This window comes from Calidris pugnax, unplaced genomic scaffold, assembly GCF_001431845.1.
Source record: "Calidris pugnax isolate Ruff unplaced genomic scaffold, ASM143184v1 scaffold49, whole genome shotgun sequence".
NCBI classification, from domain to species: Eukaryota; Metazoa; Chordata; class Aves; order Charadriiformes; family Scolopacidae; genus Calidris; species Calidris pugnax.
In genome coordinates, this window is record NW_015090798.1 from 2,512,940 (window position 1) to 2,530,424 (window position 17,485).

Here is a 17,485-nt window from a genome sequence, read left to right on the forward strand (position 1 = left end):
CGCGGGTCTTGCTGCCTTTGGGCGAGGGCGGGCTGGGGTGTTCCCAGCCCCTTTGCCTCTCGCACGGCACCAAGTTGTGCCTTAACCGTGATTTTTCGCCCCCATATCCGCCTTTTGAGACCCCTCCTGTACCCTCCGGCAAAGGGTATTTTATAGTCTGGAGAGAGGGCAAGCATGTGGTCGGGGGTTTATCATATCAGGCTGCCTTTCAGGAGGGTCTAAAGAGTGGAAGAGGCGAGCGCGTTATTTCTTACTCTCTAATAAGTCATTTAAATGTTGGCGTGCCCAACGCACGTCTCCAGTGATGAATTTCACTCAGGAGGAGTTATCAGGGAACACTGGTTTCTGCTCAGGTTTGTGCGGTTTCCTTACAGTGGTGTTTTTGGCCACATGTGGTATAAACACCCCCCCAAAAATACTCATTATTTTATTTTTTTTTTTTTAGGTTTTTCCTAAATACGTTGGGAATGAGCTGTGATTGTTAGGGGAGTTTCCATGAAATACCACTTCCTCATGGCTCACCTCAGGAATTGCAAAGTTTGGTTTTATTTGTAGCGATTGGAAGGGAGGGAATTTTATATCTTGATTCCCAAAATGTTTTGAAAAAAGGGGCATATAGCTCCAGAAGAGAAAGTAATGCTGAAGTACGAACAGAAATTTTAGGGCCTAAATACGGTTATCCGGGACTTGTGATTGCCCTCCACATTCTGCAGCCAGTATGAGCTTCCTGTGCGGCAAGTGAAGAGTTTAGGTTTTATAAAATCACGTTTCCCATCACTTGCCCTCCAACAGCCTCATGTTTGTTTGAAAGCAACTGCTTGCTATAGGAAGTTAAGCTCTATTCTGCCTTTGTGGCAAAACTATGGAAGCTGGAACTTGCTTAAAAATGTGGGAAACTATCTTGGTTTCAGTCACTTACTTAGTTTTTATAACTATCAGTCAAACAAATACTGTAGTGTGTATATATATATATACAGTAACTTTAGTGGTTTTCTAAATGCAGTTATAACCACGTTCAGACAGGTTTTGATTCTTCTGTATTGTTAGAGATAAATGTGAGCTTTATAATGGCAGGCTGAACCGACTTTGTAAGGGTCTCTTATTACAAAGTTTGAAACTACGACTTTCAACATAAACCTTCGTTCAGTCGCTTGGAAATCAGGAACCCGCACAGTGTTAGTTGCGGGAATGGTTTGTTAAGTTCGTTTACATCTCCAAATTTCTGGAGATGCTGTACCCATGAAAACAAACAAAACGATTTAAAAATAACTTTTGAGTGTTTTAATTTTGCTGCTTATAAATTATTCTTCTTAGGGATCTTAATGGAAATAACATCACAAGAATCACCAAGACCGACTTTGCTGGTCTAAGGCACCTTCGAGTTCTGTAAGTTTCTTTTTCTATCACCAATACTTTTTAGGACTGATGCTACTGAGCTAGTTTTCTTTCAGTTTATAAGATGAATGAGTTATCGCTTTAACTATTGTGCTACTGCATCTGAACTTACAGCCCCTCTCCCATGTGTTACACACTGATATTAATAAGTTAGCAATTGCCTTAAATATAATTTGTTTATATTTTTCAATCTCTCCTTAAGGTTGTGGAGCTTGAGGATTTAATTTGGCACGTAGCTTACAAGTTAGAGTTGCTAAATCAGTTGAATAACTGTTGGAGTGGCTTCGTTTTAAAGTTAGCAAACTTACAGTTCACACAGAAAGTGGGTACTCTCAACCTGAGAGAATTCACTAAGGAAAAAAAGTTATTCCTTTACTGAATTTAAAAGCAAGTCCCAGGTGATGATTAGTGCTTTTCTATAGTTTCTGGGCTAAAAGGAAACACTTTAACAGTGAATTTGAGGAAGGAATGATTTGGTTGGGCTTTTTTTTTTTTCTTTTTAAATGCTTTTGTTTCAAGTATTATTAAGCTTTTAAAATTCTATGGGGTTTTCTTTTTTTTGTTGGGAAAAATATCTCACTAATACCAAGTTTAAAATACTGCAGAATTTACTTAGCTTATTTGTTAAGGCTATTCCTTTTGAGCAAGTGGTCGTGTAAAACCCTTTTCCGTTTGTCTCTGAAACAGAGTATCTTGTTGTAGTAACTTTTATTTTAGTGTTTGGTTTTTTTTGTTACAAATCAAACCTACTGTTACAGTTAAAATCTCTGTGCAGTCTTTCACTGATGGTTTTGCCCAACACCACAGTTCTGTATTTATTTTTTTTTTGTTACTCTCATGTGAGACTAATACCCCTTCATATTGTTCAACTGGAATCTTATAACTTGCCGAGGAGCACTGATCTGTGGTCATGTGTACACACAGCATGTATGAATATGTGTAACCTTTTAACTTGGGACTCTTAAAGTAGATGAGCAATTGTAATATCTATTCCTATTTTTTTAATGAGAATTAGTTTTCCCCTTTTTGGGCGTATGAGCCCGTGTAAAGGGTTGGTGACAGGGGTCCAGAAGGTTAAAGTGGGTGTCACTAGAATAACTGTTGTAATGTTTTAATGAATATGTGATTGCCTTTAAATGACTGCTGTTAATGCTGTTAATGCAAGTTATCTTGGAGCTACTAAAACTTATATATGAAATGTTCTATATTTCAGTCAGCTCATGGAGAACAAGATTAGTACTATCGAGAGAGGAGCATTCCAGGATTTAAAAGAACTGGAGAGGCTGTAAGTATTTTTAATTTTAAATGCATGAGAATATTTATCTGTTTTTTATCAAATTAGTTGTGTGTTAAGGCACTCGGGCCTCTGATTTTTTTTTTAATTACTTTTTTAAACTTGGACATCTATCCTTATTGAGACACAAGATAAGTAGGGAATTCTTAAGGAGTGTGCATGGGACTTGGGTGGGGGGGGAGCTTTCATGAGCAGTCCAGATTTGAAGCGTAAACTGCAATTATTTTGTAGGAAATAGCTTGAATACCATCAAATATTTTCCCTTGAATACACAATGACTCTTCCAAACGTGAATACACCTAAAAAAGCCTGTTCTCTGAGGTACAGTGTTAGATGTTAGTCTTGGAGATGTTGGATGTGTTATACAGTGTCTTATGTCTTAGTAGAAGTAACTGTTAGTTATAAAGTGTTGTCTTGTTATGTATGAAAGCAGTAATTGAATTCCACTTCAGTTTTTATATGATCAAAGCTTTTTCAAAGGCTTAGGAAAAAATATGAACTGTTAGCTTTCAAAAATTAATTGAATTTGGACTTAAAAAAAGATTGAGAGGATAGAGCAGGGATGAGAGGATCTTGTCTGGTGAAGCTGTAAGTGCAAACACCTGCTTGGCTGGAGCAGGACATGGAAAATGAGTAATTCTCAAGTTGGTTTAGCTTTTTGTAAGGGTTGCTTAATTTTTGGTATGAACCTTCTTATTTTGTTGCATTTCCTCAAATGAAAATAATTTTCTAAAATGGATTGTACAACTCGGGGCATCTGACTCATTAAAGGCAGGACGCTGATTGTTGGATATAGTTTCAATTTGGAGCCAGGACAGTCTAAGAACACCACTGTATTAATGTATTCATGTAGAACTTGAGTTGTGTCTTCGTTGTCAGGCATTTTAGTTGCTGCATTTGCATTATGTCACCTTTTTTTTAAGCGTGCCTCACAGGTCTTGTTTAGTTTTTCATTTGTTGCTGCTGCTTTAACTTCTTAAAGGTATTTCTGCTTTACTCCATTGAAGAGCTGCATTGGCCTAAATATTCTGTTTGTTTTATAGTTGTGCTCTGTATCCACAGCTGCTGTGTGTTTAAAACAAAACAAAAAAAAAAACACAAACCATTATGGTTAGGTTGGTCATATACACAAAACTATTCAAGAAACTTACTAACCCACCAGTGTAGTGATGATATTTCTATAACAATTGCAATATCAAGTACTTGAGATAATTACCTTATTTTTTCAAATAAACAGAAGTAACTTTTTCACCTAAAAATTGAAAGTGTTATTACATAGTGCAACTTTTTCTGAATAAATTTTAATGAGATTGCATTTCTAAGAACAATCAAAGTCAGATTTTTTTCAAAGTTGTATTAAAACACTTAATGCAAGTCTTTTTTTACAATGTGTTTTAAACTTTGTACAAAGTATACGGATTTAGTACAGCTTCTCCTGCTGAGGGATATATTGGAATAATATATACACATTCCTAAATTTGGTTTATAGGCTCTAGCTAAAAAAACTAAACAGTGTAGTTTGTATTGCAAAAGTAAGTACACATACATGAAACATTAATAAACATTAAAAGATCCGTGCTTTCACTGTGAATGTGGTTTGACACTGAGATACCAAATAGTTGCTAAGTTTTAAAACAGTATTTCTTGATTATCTTGAAGCAAGATCCTGTTATGTGATTTATTAACAGTATCTCAAAAATTATTTTAACTTGTATCATAATTTTGGGGCATTTAATGGTAAGATTTCTGAAGTATAGAATTACAATACTAGAAAAAAAAAGGAACTGTAGTAGTTAAAACTTAATCATCTGATGTATTTGCATTTTGCCATCGCGTTTTCTTTTTTTGTTTTTCCTCTGGTTTTTGCTTGATAAATCTGTAAAATCTTTGGAAAACAATAGATATTTTCCACTTACATAATATAATAGTTCTGAAGAGAAGTTCTGATAATTGTGGCCACTTTTGTGGGTTATTTTTGTTCACCCGTCAGCAGGCAAACTATGACATTTGAAAGTTTAGTCATTTAAACCTACAAAGTTAGATTCTCTTTTGTCTTTGGAATTATTTTGCATCTGCTCCAGTCCTTGTCAGAGTTTCTTTAATTTGCTGGAATTCAGTCAGTGTTAGGTGTGTGGGTGACTTGTAATTTGAATATATATGCAGGATGTCTTTAAACCGCCCCAGCTGTTGGCTAAGAGCAAATATTTCATATTTGTGAGGAAAAGCTGAGAAAATTCCTCTTGTTTACAACTGCCAAGTCCATCTGATGAAGGCGCATTGTTATCTGACAGCCAATTCATCTCCTTGGGATTCTGAAATTCAAAACGATTTCTCGGGAAACTTGTGGATACTTCCTTCAAGTATTTTCTTTTATACATTAAATAGCAAGCACTTTAAAGCTTTATTTTTTTTTTTCAATGGCATAAGTGTAGGATGTCAGGTTTCCACTGGAAGTGCTAGGTGCCAGGCTACTGTCAAAGAATACCTGGTGCAGTCCTTTCAGCGTGCCAATGGATGGTATAAGCGAAACTTACTGCAACTGAAGGAAACTGAATTTGGTTTATAACATTGTTTATATGTAATATTTCTTATGTTGGAATATCTGGTGCTAGTGCATACAGGCTGAATTTTAAAACGTGTTTCCTGTAGTTCAGTGCTCTCTTTAATGCGAAGAACAGACTTTCACTGTAGTTTCCCTTTGGTGGAAAAAAAAATAAAATAAATCCATCTCTCTAGGTGAAGTGTTTTAGGTTTTCTTTTTTGTTTGTTTTTCAACTGGAATATCAGTTATAAAATCATTTCTTTTTAGACCAGTTACTCTTGATTTCCAAGGAAGTGTTTGGTTGATCAGTGAGTTACTCGTCGTGAATACTCATTTGTAGCTCTCATCATGCAAAACACTGAATGTCCTCAGCTCCCTCTAAGGGAAGTGAAGACCTGAAGCACTTGCAAAATTAATCTGAGAGAAAAAACTCTCAACCTTCTTTTCAGAAGAGACCTCCTTAAGATATGATTTGATTAAATCTGCATATACCTCTCAGGTGGATAGAAGTCTTTTTCCTATAGTTTGGTTAAGCAACGACAAATCAGTACAGTAGATAGATGTAGTAGTATGTACCCAATATGCTCCATAAGAGGAATTTATGTCACACCAGTGTAATTGTAGAAGTGCAGTGGAAACCAAACCCACAACAAATACTGCTCTAACAAGTGATTGTTACTACAGCAGCCCTGCTGTAACTTTAAAGTGAAGATGTTCATTTGGCAATAAGTGATCATATAGTGGTACCTACTTACTACATAGGAGCTGGGAGGGAAAACAGGGTGGAAATTAACAACTTAGTCAGATAAGCGTTAAGTTTATGGAGGCTTTAGTTGCTGGAGAGACTCTGGTGAAGCCGAAGGTGATTTTGCTGTAAGTCTTTTAGTTGGATATTTCTCTGAAAAGTCATCGGTCAAATAAATGGGTATACACCACAACCTTGGCTGAAGGCTCAGCTCTTAAGGGGAGCCCTGGTCCCAATCAGTTTGGTACAGCACTGTCTGAGGTAGGAAGTCTGCCATGAGTATGGCTTTCTTCACAGCCTGCATTGTGGATGGCTGAATGACATGGTCTGTTGTGTGGTATAGATGCTCTGTCTTCTGAAACAACCCTCTTTGCACTTCAATACACGCAGCCTTTTTTCAGTCAGTGGGACAGCTTGCACCTTTGTGGACATCCTGAAGCAGTGTCAAAAACTCTCAAATTAACTATGATCTTGACTTTCCTGTATTTAACATCTGCAAGACTTTCTATATCTACTAGAAACCTGTATAATGAGCCCTTGTCCCTGTGAGTAGGGCCTTAAAGGACACATGGCCGTTCAGCACATGGTAGGTCCCATAAAGGAAGGACTGAGATGTGACCTATTAATGTTGTCTGAGACCACAGCAATGTATCTGTGGTGGGTTTCAGTATGCTTCACGGCAGGAAGGCACAAAGAGTCAAGGCATGGAGAATTTCCACAACATTTAAGAATTTCCAGAGACCACTGTTTATTCTGGGAGACAAAACCTTCTAAAGTGAATCCTTTTGAGAACTGAGATTAAACACTTGATTCTTCTTTCTTTCTACTGCTTATTATGGGAGACAAACCCTTCCAAAGTGAATCCTTTTGAGAATAGAGATTAAACACTTGATTCTTCTTTCTTTCTGAAGCTGTCATCTTGGGTGCAATGTTTATGATAGTTTGAAATAGCTTCTTAAGAAAACAAGATGAAGATAAACTAAAATCTCCAATTTCTGAAAACTAACACTTTCATTAGACACAGCTTTAAAAATGACTTTTAAAAAGTGTGATCAGTTGTTATCCCCAAGACCACCTTCTTCTGTGGTGTTGCAGCTACTGGTCAAAGTATCCCAGTGTATTTACAAGCTATTGTCATCTGGAGGGACCTATAAAATTTGGTTGAAGACAGCTGCTATAGTCGGTTGAACTGGTTCTATTATAAGCTGCTTAAGTCTAAATTTTCCTTACAGTTCTTTGTACTCCAGAAATACTATGCAGTCAGATTTTGAGGGCAAAATATACTCTTCACTTGTTTACGTAGCAAAGCAGTTTACCTTTTTACTTAGGAATAAACGTTTTTTGGCCGACAGGAACATCGTTTTTTATTACAGTTTTTCTGTGTCTAGTAGTTGAGGTGCCAGCTATGATCATTCTGAGACTATGCTGAACATCCAAAAAATGTCAGAATAGGAAGAGGTTAGAGCAATCGTTTGAAAACTACCCACATTTTTCTTCCTGTATTTGTGAATAATCCATTGAGGCAGCAGTATGCCCCTAAAATGCTAATTTGGAGTCTGATTCTGCAGACATTTACCACGTGAATAACTTGGTTTGCATGAGTAGTCCCACTGATTACTCTTGTGAGAAAGGTTACTTGTGTGGCCTAGAAAGTTTCCAGGCCAAGCCCCTACACTTTTGATACTCGAATTAATGGAATTTAATTCCAAATTTTCAATTTATTGTCTTAATAGTTCTAAAGAGCTATCTGTGTAGACTTAAAAACAAACAACAAAAAAACTCTAAACAAACACAAAACCTACTTTTGCTGAAAACTCGTGTGGAGGTAAAATGTTTCTCTTACAGACTGTACAAAAAGTACAGCTTTTGAGCTAATATCTCAGCTAAATATTTATACCCTGTATCTCCCCCCAAAAACAGCCCCCCCCGAGCTATATGGTACGAGTAAGCTGAAATCCCGAGTTCAAGAAAAGAATGCTGTAAGGGTTGAACTTCAAGTTGGTACTTGAAATAGCTTTTAAATTGAAAGCTATTTATGTTGTATTTTCACGCTTCTTACAATGTATCACTGAATGATGGAGAAAGAAGTATTTCAAGAATTAAATGTTTTGTTACAGTTCATACATTTTTCTAAATTTGTACAACACGATTCTAAAATTACAAGCTGAAGAATTGTCTGTACTTGCTATTTATTGGGGCTCTATCTTCCCAAGTACATTAAAACAAGTTATTGAAACTTAAGACAAAGAGAGTATTTACTTAGGAGTGTGCCTATGAGTGTTTGAGTAGAAATGAAAATTTTTAAAGTTTTGTTTATGCTGTGGGTGAAGACTTTGAAACTTGTAGATGTGTCACAGCACAGAAGCAGAAGTATATTTCAACTACATAGTTTGAAGGAAAAGGGTTTTTTGTCTCCTTAGTAAACAAACTGAGTAATTCTTGGATTTCTTTTCTGGATATAAATCTATACGTGAAACTGCTGTGTTTGCAGCTTCTGCAGCAAGGACTTAATTTTCACCTCAATACTTAGGAGTCAATCTTGTCAAAGATGCTAAATGGGATTCAGTAGAACAGTAGTTTTTAGCTGTGTTTCACATATTACATGGTCAAACTTACCTGTTTGGGCTCTAACCTAGTCTGATAAATGTGATAAACTGTTAGGCTGTATTAGCATTAGTTTTGAAATTACAAAACCAAAACTCACTTATGAGTTACTGTGATCTCTGAATAGATGGTGTTTTACAGAGCATCTCATCTTAAAGGTATGCATAGCAGGCTGAACTGAGAAATAAAATGTTCCATCTAAGCAAGAAACAAATACAGCCTGTCTTGGGCAATATTGCCTGTCAGGCCTGGGCATTGAGGGAATTAGCAGTTGTTTCTAAATAGACTAGATAAACTAGTACTGCTCCTCTTGCCCAGTCTAGGAAAGTGCCACACTATATTAAGTATATGTTCTTTCTTAGACTGCAGACTTACTGTATCGCTGATGGGATAAAATGTACTTTCCAGAGATTAAAATAAACCTATCTGCTAACTTTTGATTATGTATTGATATGCAGCATGAGACTGCAGTTATATTCCAATTACTTGACTAGATCTATCCATAAAATGTAAATTCCAAGTAGGAAAATAGTAACTTTTTAAAAGAGGAATGGCAGGATTTTTTGTGATTCTTTAAATTTGAAATGAGTCAGTAAGTTAATCCCAGAATAATTAATTTTGGTTTGAACTTTTTCTTTCTGAATTTTGAACCTCTGATAAAATATAGCCCTTTCAGTTGCAGAAAAGAAGCATTAAACCTCCCAGATTTCATTTCAACAATGCTACATGACGAAAGTTGAGCAGGGACTTCTGGAATAAATGCCAAAAGTTGCAAAACTGCATCGTAAAAATAGACAGCTTTAACTGAAGCAAAATCTGATTATTTTTTCCTAATGTAGAGGCTTAGATGTGAAGTTTAAAGACGAATGTGGAATATTAGGACCCCTGGTGAAAAAATGCCATGTTAGCAGTGGAGTCACCACTACTGTTTGGGGAATCGTTTGTGTTCCTATCATAGCTAAAACAACAGCCAATAAATGACTGATATTTCATCTTGTTGTGCTTAAATATACAGAGTATCAATGAAAGCAGCTTTTTTTTTGGGGGGGGGGGGGGAGAAATAGTACTGAGCTCTTAGAATGAGTTCTTAGCTCTTCAGTTTGAAGTTAGTCTCCAGTTTCTTTTCTCACTGAATCCCGGTCGTTATTTTGGTGTGCAAGTTCATTACTGAAGCCTGAGAATTAGTTTTTCGGTTGAGGTACGTTCTGAACAGTTTCTCATTGCTGCAGCCAAGAAGGTCTAGGTTGGACTGCCCACAACCTGAGGTGCTAATTCATGTGCTTGTGTTTGTTTGTTTGTTGTTTTTTTTTAAGGCTTCCTGATGTTTTGATTTTCTCCCCCTTAAAGCATTGCTACTTAATCACCTGTCTGGCTTCCATCTGAATATATGAGCGTTTGAAGGGTTAATACCTTAGCATACCTATGATAGGTAGTGGAAGAATAATGAGTTAGGTAAAGAATACGTTTTTGAACACCCCTGAAGGGAGTGAACAGTTATTCCTTGTTAATCACGGATGTGAAAAATCCTTCTCTTAGTTAATCCTACATAGTTAAGGGCAATGCACAGCACATTCCTCATCTTAGAACAAGGAGGAGACCACAAAGCCTGCGGTGCTAATCACTTACCAAAGGAATGCGAGACTATCATACGTGAATTGTACTGGGGCACCTGTATTTATAGTTTAAAAATAATAATAAAAATTACCAGAGTAATTATTCTGTATTAGCAGACTTTTGTCAAAGCAACTTCAAATATCTTCTCTATAAAATTTTCTGGTAAACCAGAAATAGACAAAGGCTGTCTTTGAAGACAGTATTTAAGAAGATGTAGTGTTCTAATTGCATTTTAAAAATCCGCTCATCTAGCTGTGCTTTCATTGCAGAATGCTACAAAATGTTGATAAAACTTGAAGTCCAAGAGTGATGTTCTTTTAAAAGCCTTGTAAATGTTTGCTATTATTTTTAGTATATTTTATTCATCTGAGTGTCTTTTCTCATGGGACTCCTTTTATAGGTCTAGAAGTCAAATTGCAGTGAGAAGTCCTGTTTGCTCTTTGCAGACCTTTTTACAAATTCCAGGGCAGGAAGGCTGTTTATTTTTCCCACATCTGTTTTGTGCTCATCCTTTGTGACACTGTTTGCTGGATGCTCGTCTTTCTTGCTTCCTCTGAAATGGGTAATTTGCACTGTTGCAAAATGTTGAAACCAAATCTGATTCTACAGAACTGTTGTGTCAATGTTTTAGTTTCAAATAGTCTTTGGAATCTATTTTAAATTGATGCTATAGAGCACTGATATTAAACTGAAAGCTATACTTTTTAGTTTTACTCTTCAAAAATCATATCTATCTGTTGCAGAGCCATTTCAATATTTAAAAAAAAAGAACAAAACAACAAAAAGTCCCAACCAGATTTAATGTTAGATGGTAAAAATTGAGTTGTCATAGTACGTTACCTTTTAATATAATATATTTTAGAGAGCATCTCTTATGCTCCTTGTTTTAACTACAGAAGCCACAGTTCTGTCTGGAATTTTACAGTTAAACTCCAAAATGTATGAGGGATTTGCCACTTCAGTGACTCATACTGTTATATTACCTCATTTATTCTGACGAAGAAGAAATGTTTTATTTTCCTTCATAATATGCAGTACATTGTGGTGGCTTGTCTTTAATAATAGTCTAGACTGATAATCAAATACAAAGTGGCAAAGTCTCCCTTAATTTTTTTTTAAGACACACCAGCCTTTCTGACTTGATTTGGCAGGATGCCTGTACAGGTGCTGCAGAGAAATACTTGAATGAAGACTCACTGTGGTAACTTGGTGCCAGAAAGACAGTTACAAGCCTATGTAGACTATTTGCAGGCCCTTCTTGCCTTTCTAAACAGTCTGCCCAAACGCTAGTTAAATTCCATCCAGTAGGTCAACTTCCCCTCCCCTCTTTGCCTATATTTTTTTCACTTGGAAGTAATCCCAAGTGTTGTCAAAGATCTTCCTTGCTTCATCTGATACTTGATCCTGTGTTACTTTATGGAGGTTTTATAACTTCTGTTCCCTTCTTTGTGGTACACTTTGTAGGATAAAATCCAATGAATTGGCCTCACAGGATTGTAGAGGTTTAAAGGAGGCTCTGTAGATTGTCTAGTCCCACGCCACTGATTAACTCAAGGTCGATCAGAGCAGGTGGCTGAGGGCTGTTTCCAGTCGGGTTTTGAATGTCTCCAACGATGGAGAATCTACAGCCTCTCTGGGTGACCTGTTCCAGCGTTTGACCACCCTCACAGTCAGAGACTTTTCTTATGTTTAAATGTTTTCTGTCTTTTGATTTGCGTCTGTTGCCTCTTGTCCTTTCACTGTGCACGCCTGAGAAGAGTCTGGCTCAGTCTTCCTTACTTGAGAAGGAGGTGCATCACTTATTTATACATGTGATGTATTTATACACATGATGTATTTATACACATCGAGATCCCTCTGAGCCTTCTCCTCCCCAGGCTAAACAGTCCCAGCTCTCTCGACTTCTCCTGCTGTGACAGGTGCTTCGATCCGGCTGCTTCATCATCTTCATGGCCCTTCTCTGGACTTGCTTCAGTATGTCCATGTCTCTCTTGTAGTGGGGAGTCCAGCACTGAGGGCGGCTCTCCAGATGTCTCATCAGTGCTGAGTAGAGGGGATCACCCGCCTTGACCTTCTGGCAACACTCTTTCTGATACAGCCCAGGATGTTGGTGGCCTTTTCTGCAAGGGCATGTTGCTGGCTCCAGTTTAATTTCTTGTTCAGCAGGACTCCAGGCCTTTCTCTGTGAAGCCAATTTCCAACTGGTTCTCCAGTGTGTGCTGGTGCATGACGTTATTCCTCCCCAGGTGCAGGACTTTACTTTTCCCTTTTGTTGAGCTTCATGAGGTCCTTTTTGACCAATTCTCCTGCCTGTCCCAGTTCCGCTGGTACTTAGTGCATCAGTCATTCCTTCCAGTTTCACTCCTGCTGTGACAGGTGCTTCAATCTGGCTGCTTCATCATCTTCATGGCCCTCCTCTGGACTTGCTTCAGTATGTCCATGTCTCTCTTGTAGTGGGGAGTCCAGCACTGAGGGCGGCTTCTCCTGCTGTGACAGGTGCTTCGATCCGGCTGCTTCATCATCTTCATGGCCCTTCTCTGGACTTGCTTCAGTATGTCCATGTCTCTCTTGTAGTGGGGAGTCCAGCACTGAGGGCGGCTCTCCAGATGTCTAATCAGTGCTGAGTAGAGGGGATCACCCGCCTTGACCTTCTGGCAACACTCCTTCTAATACAGCCCAAGATCTTGGTGGCCTTTTCTGCAAGGACATGTTGCTGGCTCCAGTTTAATTTCTTGTTCAGCAGGACTCCAGGCCTTTCTCTGTGAAGCCAATTTCCAACTGGTTCTCCAGTGTGTGCTGGTGCATGACGTTATTCCTCCCCAGGTGCAGGACTTTACTTTTCCCTTTTGTTGAGCTTTATGAGGTCCTTTTTGACCAATTCTCCTGCCTGTCCCAGTTCCGCTGGTACTTAGTGCATCAGTCATTCCTTCCAGTTTTGTGTCATCTGCAAACAACTTCCATTGCCACCCCCTCATCTGCCAAGTTCCTCATTCGTTGTAGGAGGCTATCAGGCGGCTTAGGCATGACTTTCCCAGTTATAAATCCATGCTGACTACTCCCAGTCATCATCTTGTCCTTACTGTGTCTAGAAATAGCTTCTGTTTTGCTCTATCACCTTCCCAGGTATTGAGATGAGGCTGCCCAGCCTGTAGTTTCCTGGCTTTTGCTTTGGTTTTCAGTTTTTTAAATGCCATAGGCAGAATTAATAAGAGTAATGATCAGCTATTTATAGAGGCATTGTTTCTCTTCAAGCAATAAGGAATACATAAACTTCCAGAAAACAACAGCCTTGGTTTCTCTATTTTCTTCATCGCCAAAAAAAAAAAAAAAAGGAAAAAGCCAAAACCCAACTAAACAAAGAGCTTGTCCTAGCTCTGATCATATTGGAAAACCTTTTAAAAAAAGAAAACTGAGTATATCAGCTCCTAATTCTCTGTGTGAAGCAGTGTTCTGCATAATGTATGGAGAATTGATTGGGGTAGTGGGGGAATGTGGTAATTTTGGACTTGACATCAACCCCGTGTGAGAAGAAAATGAAGGACAAAAAATATGTTGGGGTTTAAGTAGTACAATGTGGTATTGTAGTTTGCAAAGTAACTTTCACCACTTCCTACACAAGTAAGAAACTAAGTTTGCAGCAGTCTTTCCTCCTTTCTTTCAGATTTTTGTTTTTTGTTACTAAAACAAATATCTAATTGGTATTTGATGTTAAATTGGAACTAACTTGGGTATCTTTCTTAACTAGTTACTATTTAGCCTGGAAAATGGAGCCCTGATTAAATGGTTCTTGACCTGGGGAAAACGTTGACTTAGGCATCCAAATGCTGTAAGAACAGCCTTGAACTTCTCAGATTCCAATTTTTATTCATGTGGTCAGTAAACTTGATATTGCTAGGTTTAATGAGATTATGAGGAGTTTGACTAGAGATGAGAAGATCTTTGCAGAGAATTCTTAATGGAAAAACTGGCACAATCTTCTGCTTAGTTCTTCTTCTCACTTGATGACGTGTTCATGCAAGTCACATTCACAGACAGCAGTTGCCAGATGTGTTGAAGTTCAGCGGCTTTGGACACAGATGCACAGATTTCTCTGCCTCTGGCGGATATAGCATCATGTATTTTGTAGAAAACTAATAAGGCTTGCCTTCCTTGCAGGCATGAGCCTAAGTCAAGCTCCATATGAAGTTCTCTGGTGAGGAAATAGGCATCACTTATTCTGATGTCTATTATTCTGTTCCTATGTATCTGGGGTCAGGTTTTTAAGACTTGATGGTTAAACCAGTCCATGGTGATGATTTGGGTGCTGTGTACTAGCTTTCTGTTTTAAGGTACTTGGATAATTTTGTAGGTTGATTTTGTATTTCCTGGACTTTTAAAGCCTGAACTGATCTTAGACCTTTCCAGCAAATGCATATCCCTGTAACCTCTTGGAACCACTTGAGGAGCCTGGTGGGCTTTGTCATTGTGAGTAGAAAGTGCTGTTGCATGAAGGCTCAGCTGTTTGTTTACTAACATGTCCTTTAATTTAAAATTCAAATTTAATGAAAATAATGTTTGTGCGCTTTTAAAGTTTATGAATATTTTGCAAATGAGCTTCAGTGAAAAGATGTTCCATAGTATTTTTAAATGGGTGTGAAAATAATGTCTTCTGCTGATGTGTGTATGTGCTTCTTTGAAGACTACCATTTCTAAGGTATACAGTGCTGTGTGTTACTGTGTGCAGATAGTGTATTCTCTCTGCTGAATTCGAAGGAGGAATGAAAAATAATGACTTCTGCTATCATTAACTTTGTGTGAGTTGGAAGCCTTCTATCCTTCTTCCTGAAGCAATGGTGGTAGAATAAAATGCATCTGTAGTTAGAGTTTTGGAAGGCTCTCAGTCTCCATGCACCCAATGGGATGGTCTGTTTCTAATTAAAGAATACAGCTGACTTATAATTTCTTTGGAACGGCTCTTAACTTCAATCAGTTTTCAAGTTATCCTTGAGGGCTTCTGTTATTTTAGGGGGCTTATGGCTAGAATTGCATCTACTTGAACTAAAATCCACCGGAGGACAACTTGAGGGGGACAGAATAGCAGCCTGCCTTCCAGTACCTGTGAGGTGGTTATCAAAAAGCTCAGGCCAGGCTCATCACTGTGGTGAGACAACAAGCATAAATTAATACGAGAGGTTATGACTGGGTATAAGGGCAAAACTTCTTCATCATAAGGAGAGAGCAAAGCACTGGAACAGCTTTGCTGCCGAGAGAGGCTGTGCAGCCTTGTGTGCAGTTGACTACAATGGGATCAGAAGCAAGTTATGGTGAAGGTTGTAACAAGTCTGGGAAACAAATACAGACCTGCTCGTGAATTATAGCAATTGCAGATGATTACATTGCAGACAGTGTAATTATGAGTTGGGTTTTTTTTTTTCTCCCATCCTCCCCATGCATGATTGATACCGGATCACAGTTATTGCGTCATGTACACTTGAGAGAGACATCAGGATGGACTGGTGGCATGGTTGGACTTCGGTGGGTTAGGATGTGTGTCACTGGGAGCGTAACGTGCTCTCCTCACAGTTTACTCTAACTCTGTGGTCGTCTGCATACCCTCTGGCTGCATGCAGAAGACAAGTAAAACCTAGATATGCACCCATTTCTGCAAAGCTAGCCTGTTCTCTAAAACCAGTAAGGAGACTGAGCTCTGGGAGCTTTAAGCTGACGTATTTAAAATACTTTGTGTACTTCTGGTAGTATGTGGACTTCACTTGATTTCATTATGAAAAGCTCAAAAATTTACCTGTGCCAGTCTGTCGATTCATCTGATCTCTTCCTAAAGATGCATTCAGTAACAGAAGAAGAAGTTATAGGTTTTAATTGCAACTATGCCTCAGTTTTATTAAGTCGAAAGAATTCTGTGGTGTTGGATCCTCATCCATTTATTTCTGGCCACTGCCAACGGGCTTTACAGTCCAAGGTATTACAGTGTTAGAAGAGATTCTCCCATAACATTTTCTGTTGCTTATACCGCTAACACTTCATCTCTGCTGAACTCTCTGCTATTGCTTGAGAAAAGCAAATTTTTCTAGCCCATTTGGGAAACTGAATGGTAGCAGTATGGAATATCTCATCGCTGTTTCTTCAGCGCTTCACCTTGAACTTCATGCCAGTTCTGGAAGAGCAGTTCAGTTGATGCAACTGAAATTTCTCTTCTCATGTTGGTCCCAGGGGAAACTCTGGCTGAGGTGAGGTCTCTGCCAACACACACTGAAAGGAAATGTGGTGGAGTTGTACCCTGCAGTAGCTGTAGTTCTTTGCAATCCATAGTCATGGGTTCTGTGATCCATCTGTGCATCTGAAACCTCAGGTTTCAACTCTGGGGAGAAAGGGGATCATGCCTGTCTCGCTCTTGTTCCATTATGTCTGTGTGTTCTGGATAGGTATTGCTATTTCAGGCAAAATGAAACATGAGGTCACCTGAAAAAGTGGAAATATTGGAGAACTGTGTATATTAGTGAACCATTTTAAAAAAGGAATGTGTTTTTTGGAGTCATTTTGTGGCTCTGTCTCAAAGATTGAAATCTCTTCATAGTGACTGTTGAACTGGAAGCTGTTGTGTGCTGTGATACTACTCTCTGCAGTCCAGATTTGCCCTGCATCCTTTTCCACATTCACTTACGTGTGAATTCATAGCATTGTTTCTAAAGAGAACTATTTATTATAGTCTTGAAAAATTCATTTCAATGAAGTCCAGTTCATAAAATCTCCTTGTAGAAAGCTTAAATACAGTGAGTTGACCCCTATGAAAGCATCTGTTATAACTAGCTAGATGTAAAGAGTAGCCAAAGCCTCTTTTTGATGTATGATAAAGGACATATTTCCCACTATTGCTTTCATGAAAATTAGTAGTGTTTGATCTTAGGCGCAGGCGATAAAGAATGGTCAGACTTTTGGTAGAGAAAGCTTAGTTCTGAAGGAAACTCCAATGAATGGGCTGAAATTATTCAAAGTAGATTAGTAATTTATTTCACTTGTGTATTCCCGTAGCTCACTTAGTCAAAGAACAAATGTTTTGATTTTGTGAAAGGCAAAGTAAAAACGTAGGTTGAAACACTAAGTGCCAGACTCACTTGGGAGAAACTGTTGAATCACGAGGACAGTGCTATTTATTGTTAGGTTAATTAATGAACTTAGATTTTTAAAGTCTGTACAGAAGCACGTGCATCAGTGGTTAACAGTATACTCAATTTTGTGGGCCATGTGAACAACAGGTAAACTCCTGACCTAAATTATTAATTGCTTGTATAGA

General features: G+C 38.2%; 1 protein-coding gene across 1 annotated transcript in view; it reads left to right on the top strand.

Moving 5' to 3' along the window:
- SLIT2 (slit guidance ligand 2) overlaps positions 1-17,485 on the top strand; it is a 454,506-nt gene that overhangs the window by 180,439 nt on the left and 256,582 nt on the right. The window contains exons 5-6 of the mRNA XM_014937040.1: positions 1,315-1,386; positions 2,609-2,680. Of these exons, the coding sequence (XP_014792526.1) occupies positions 1,315-1,386; positions 2,609-2,680 (144 nt within the window). The remainder of the gene's footprint in view (positions 1-1,314; positions 1,387-2,608; positions 2,681-17,485) is intronic.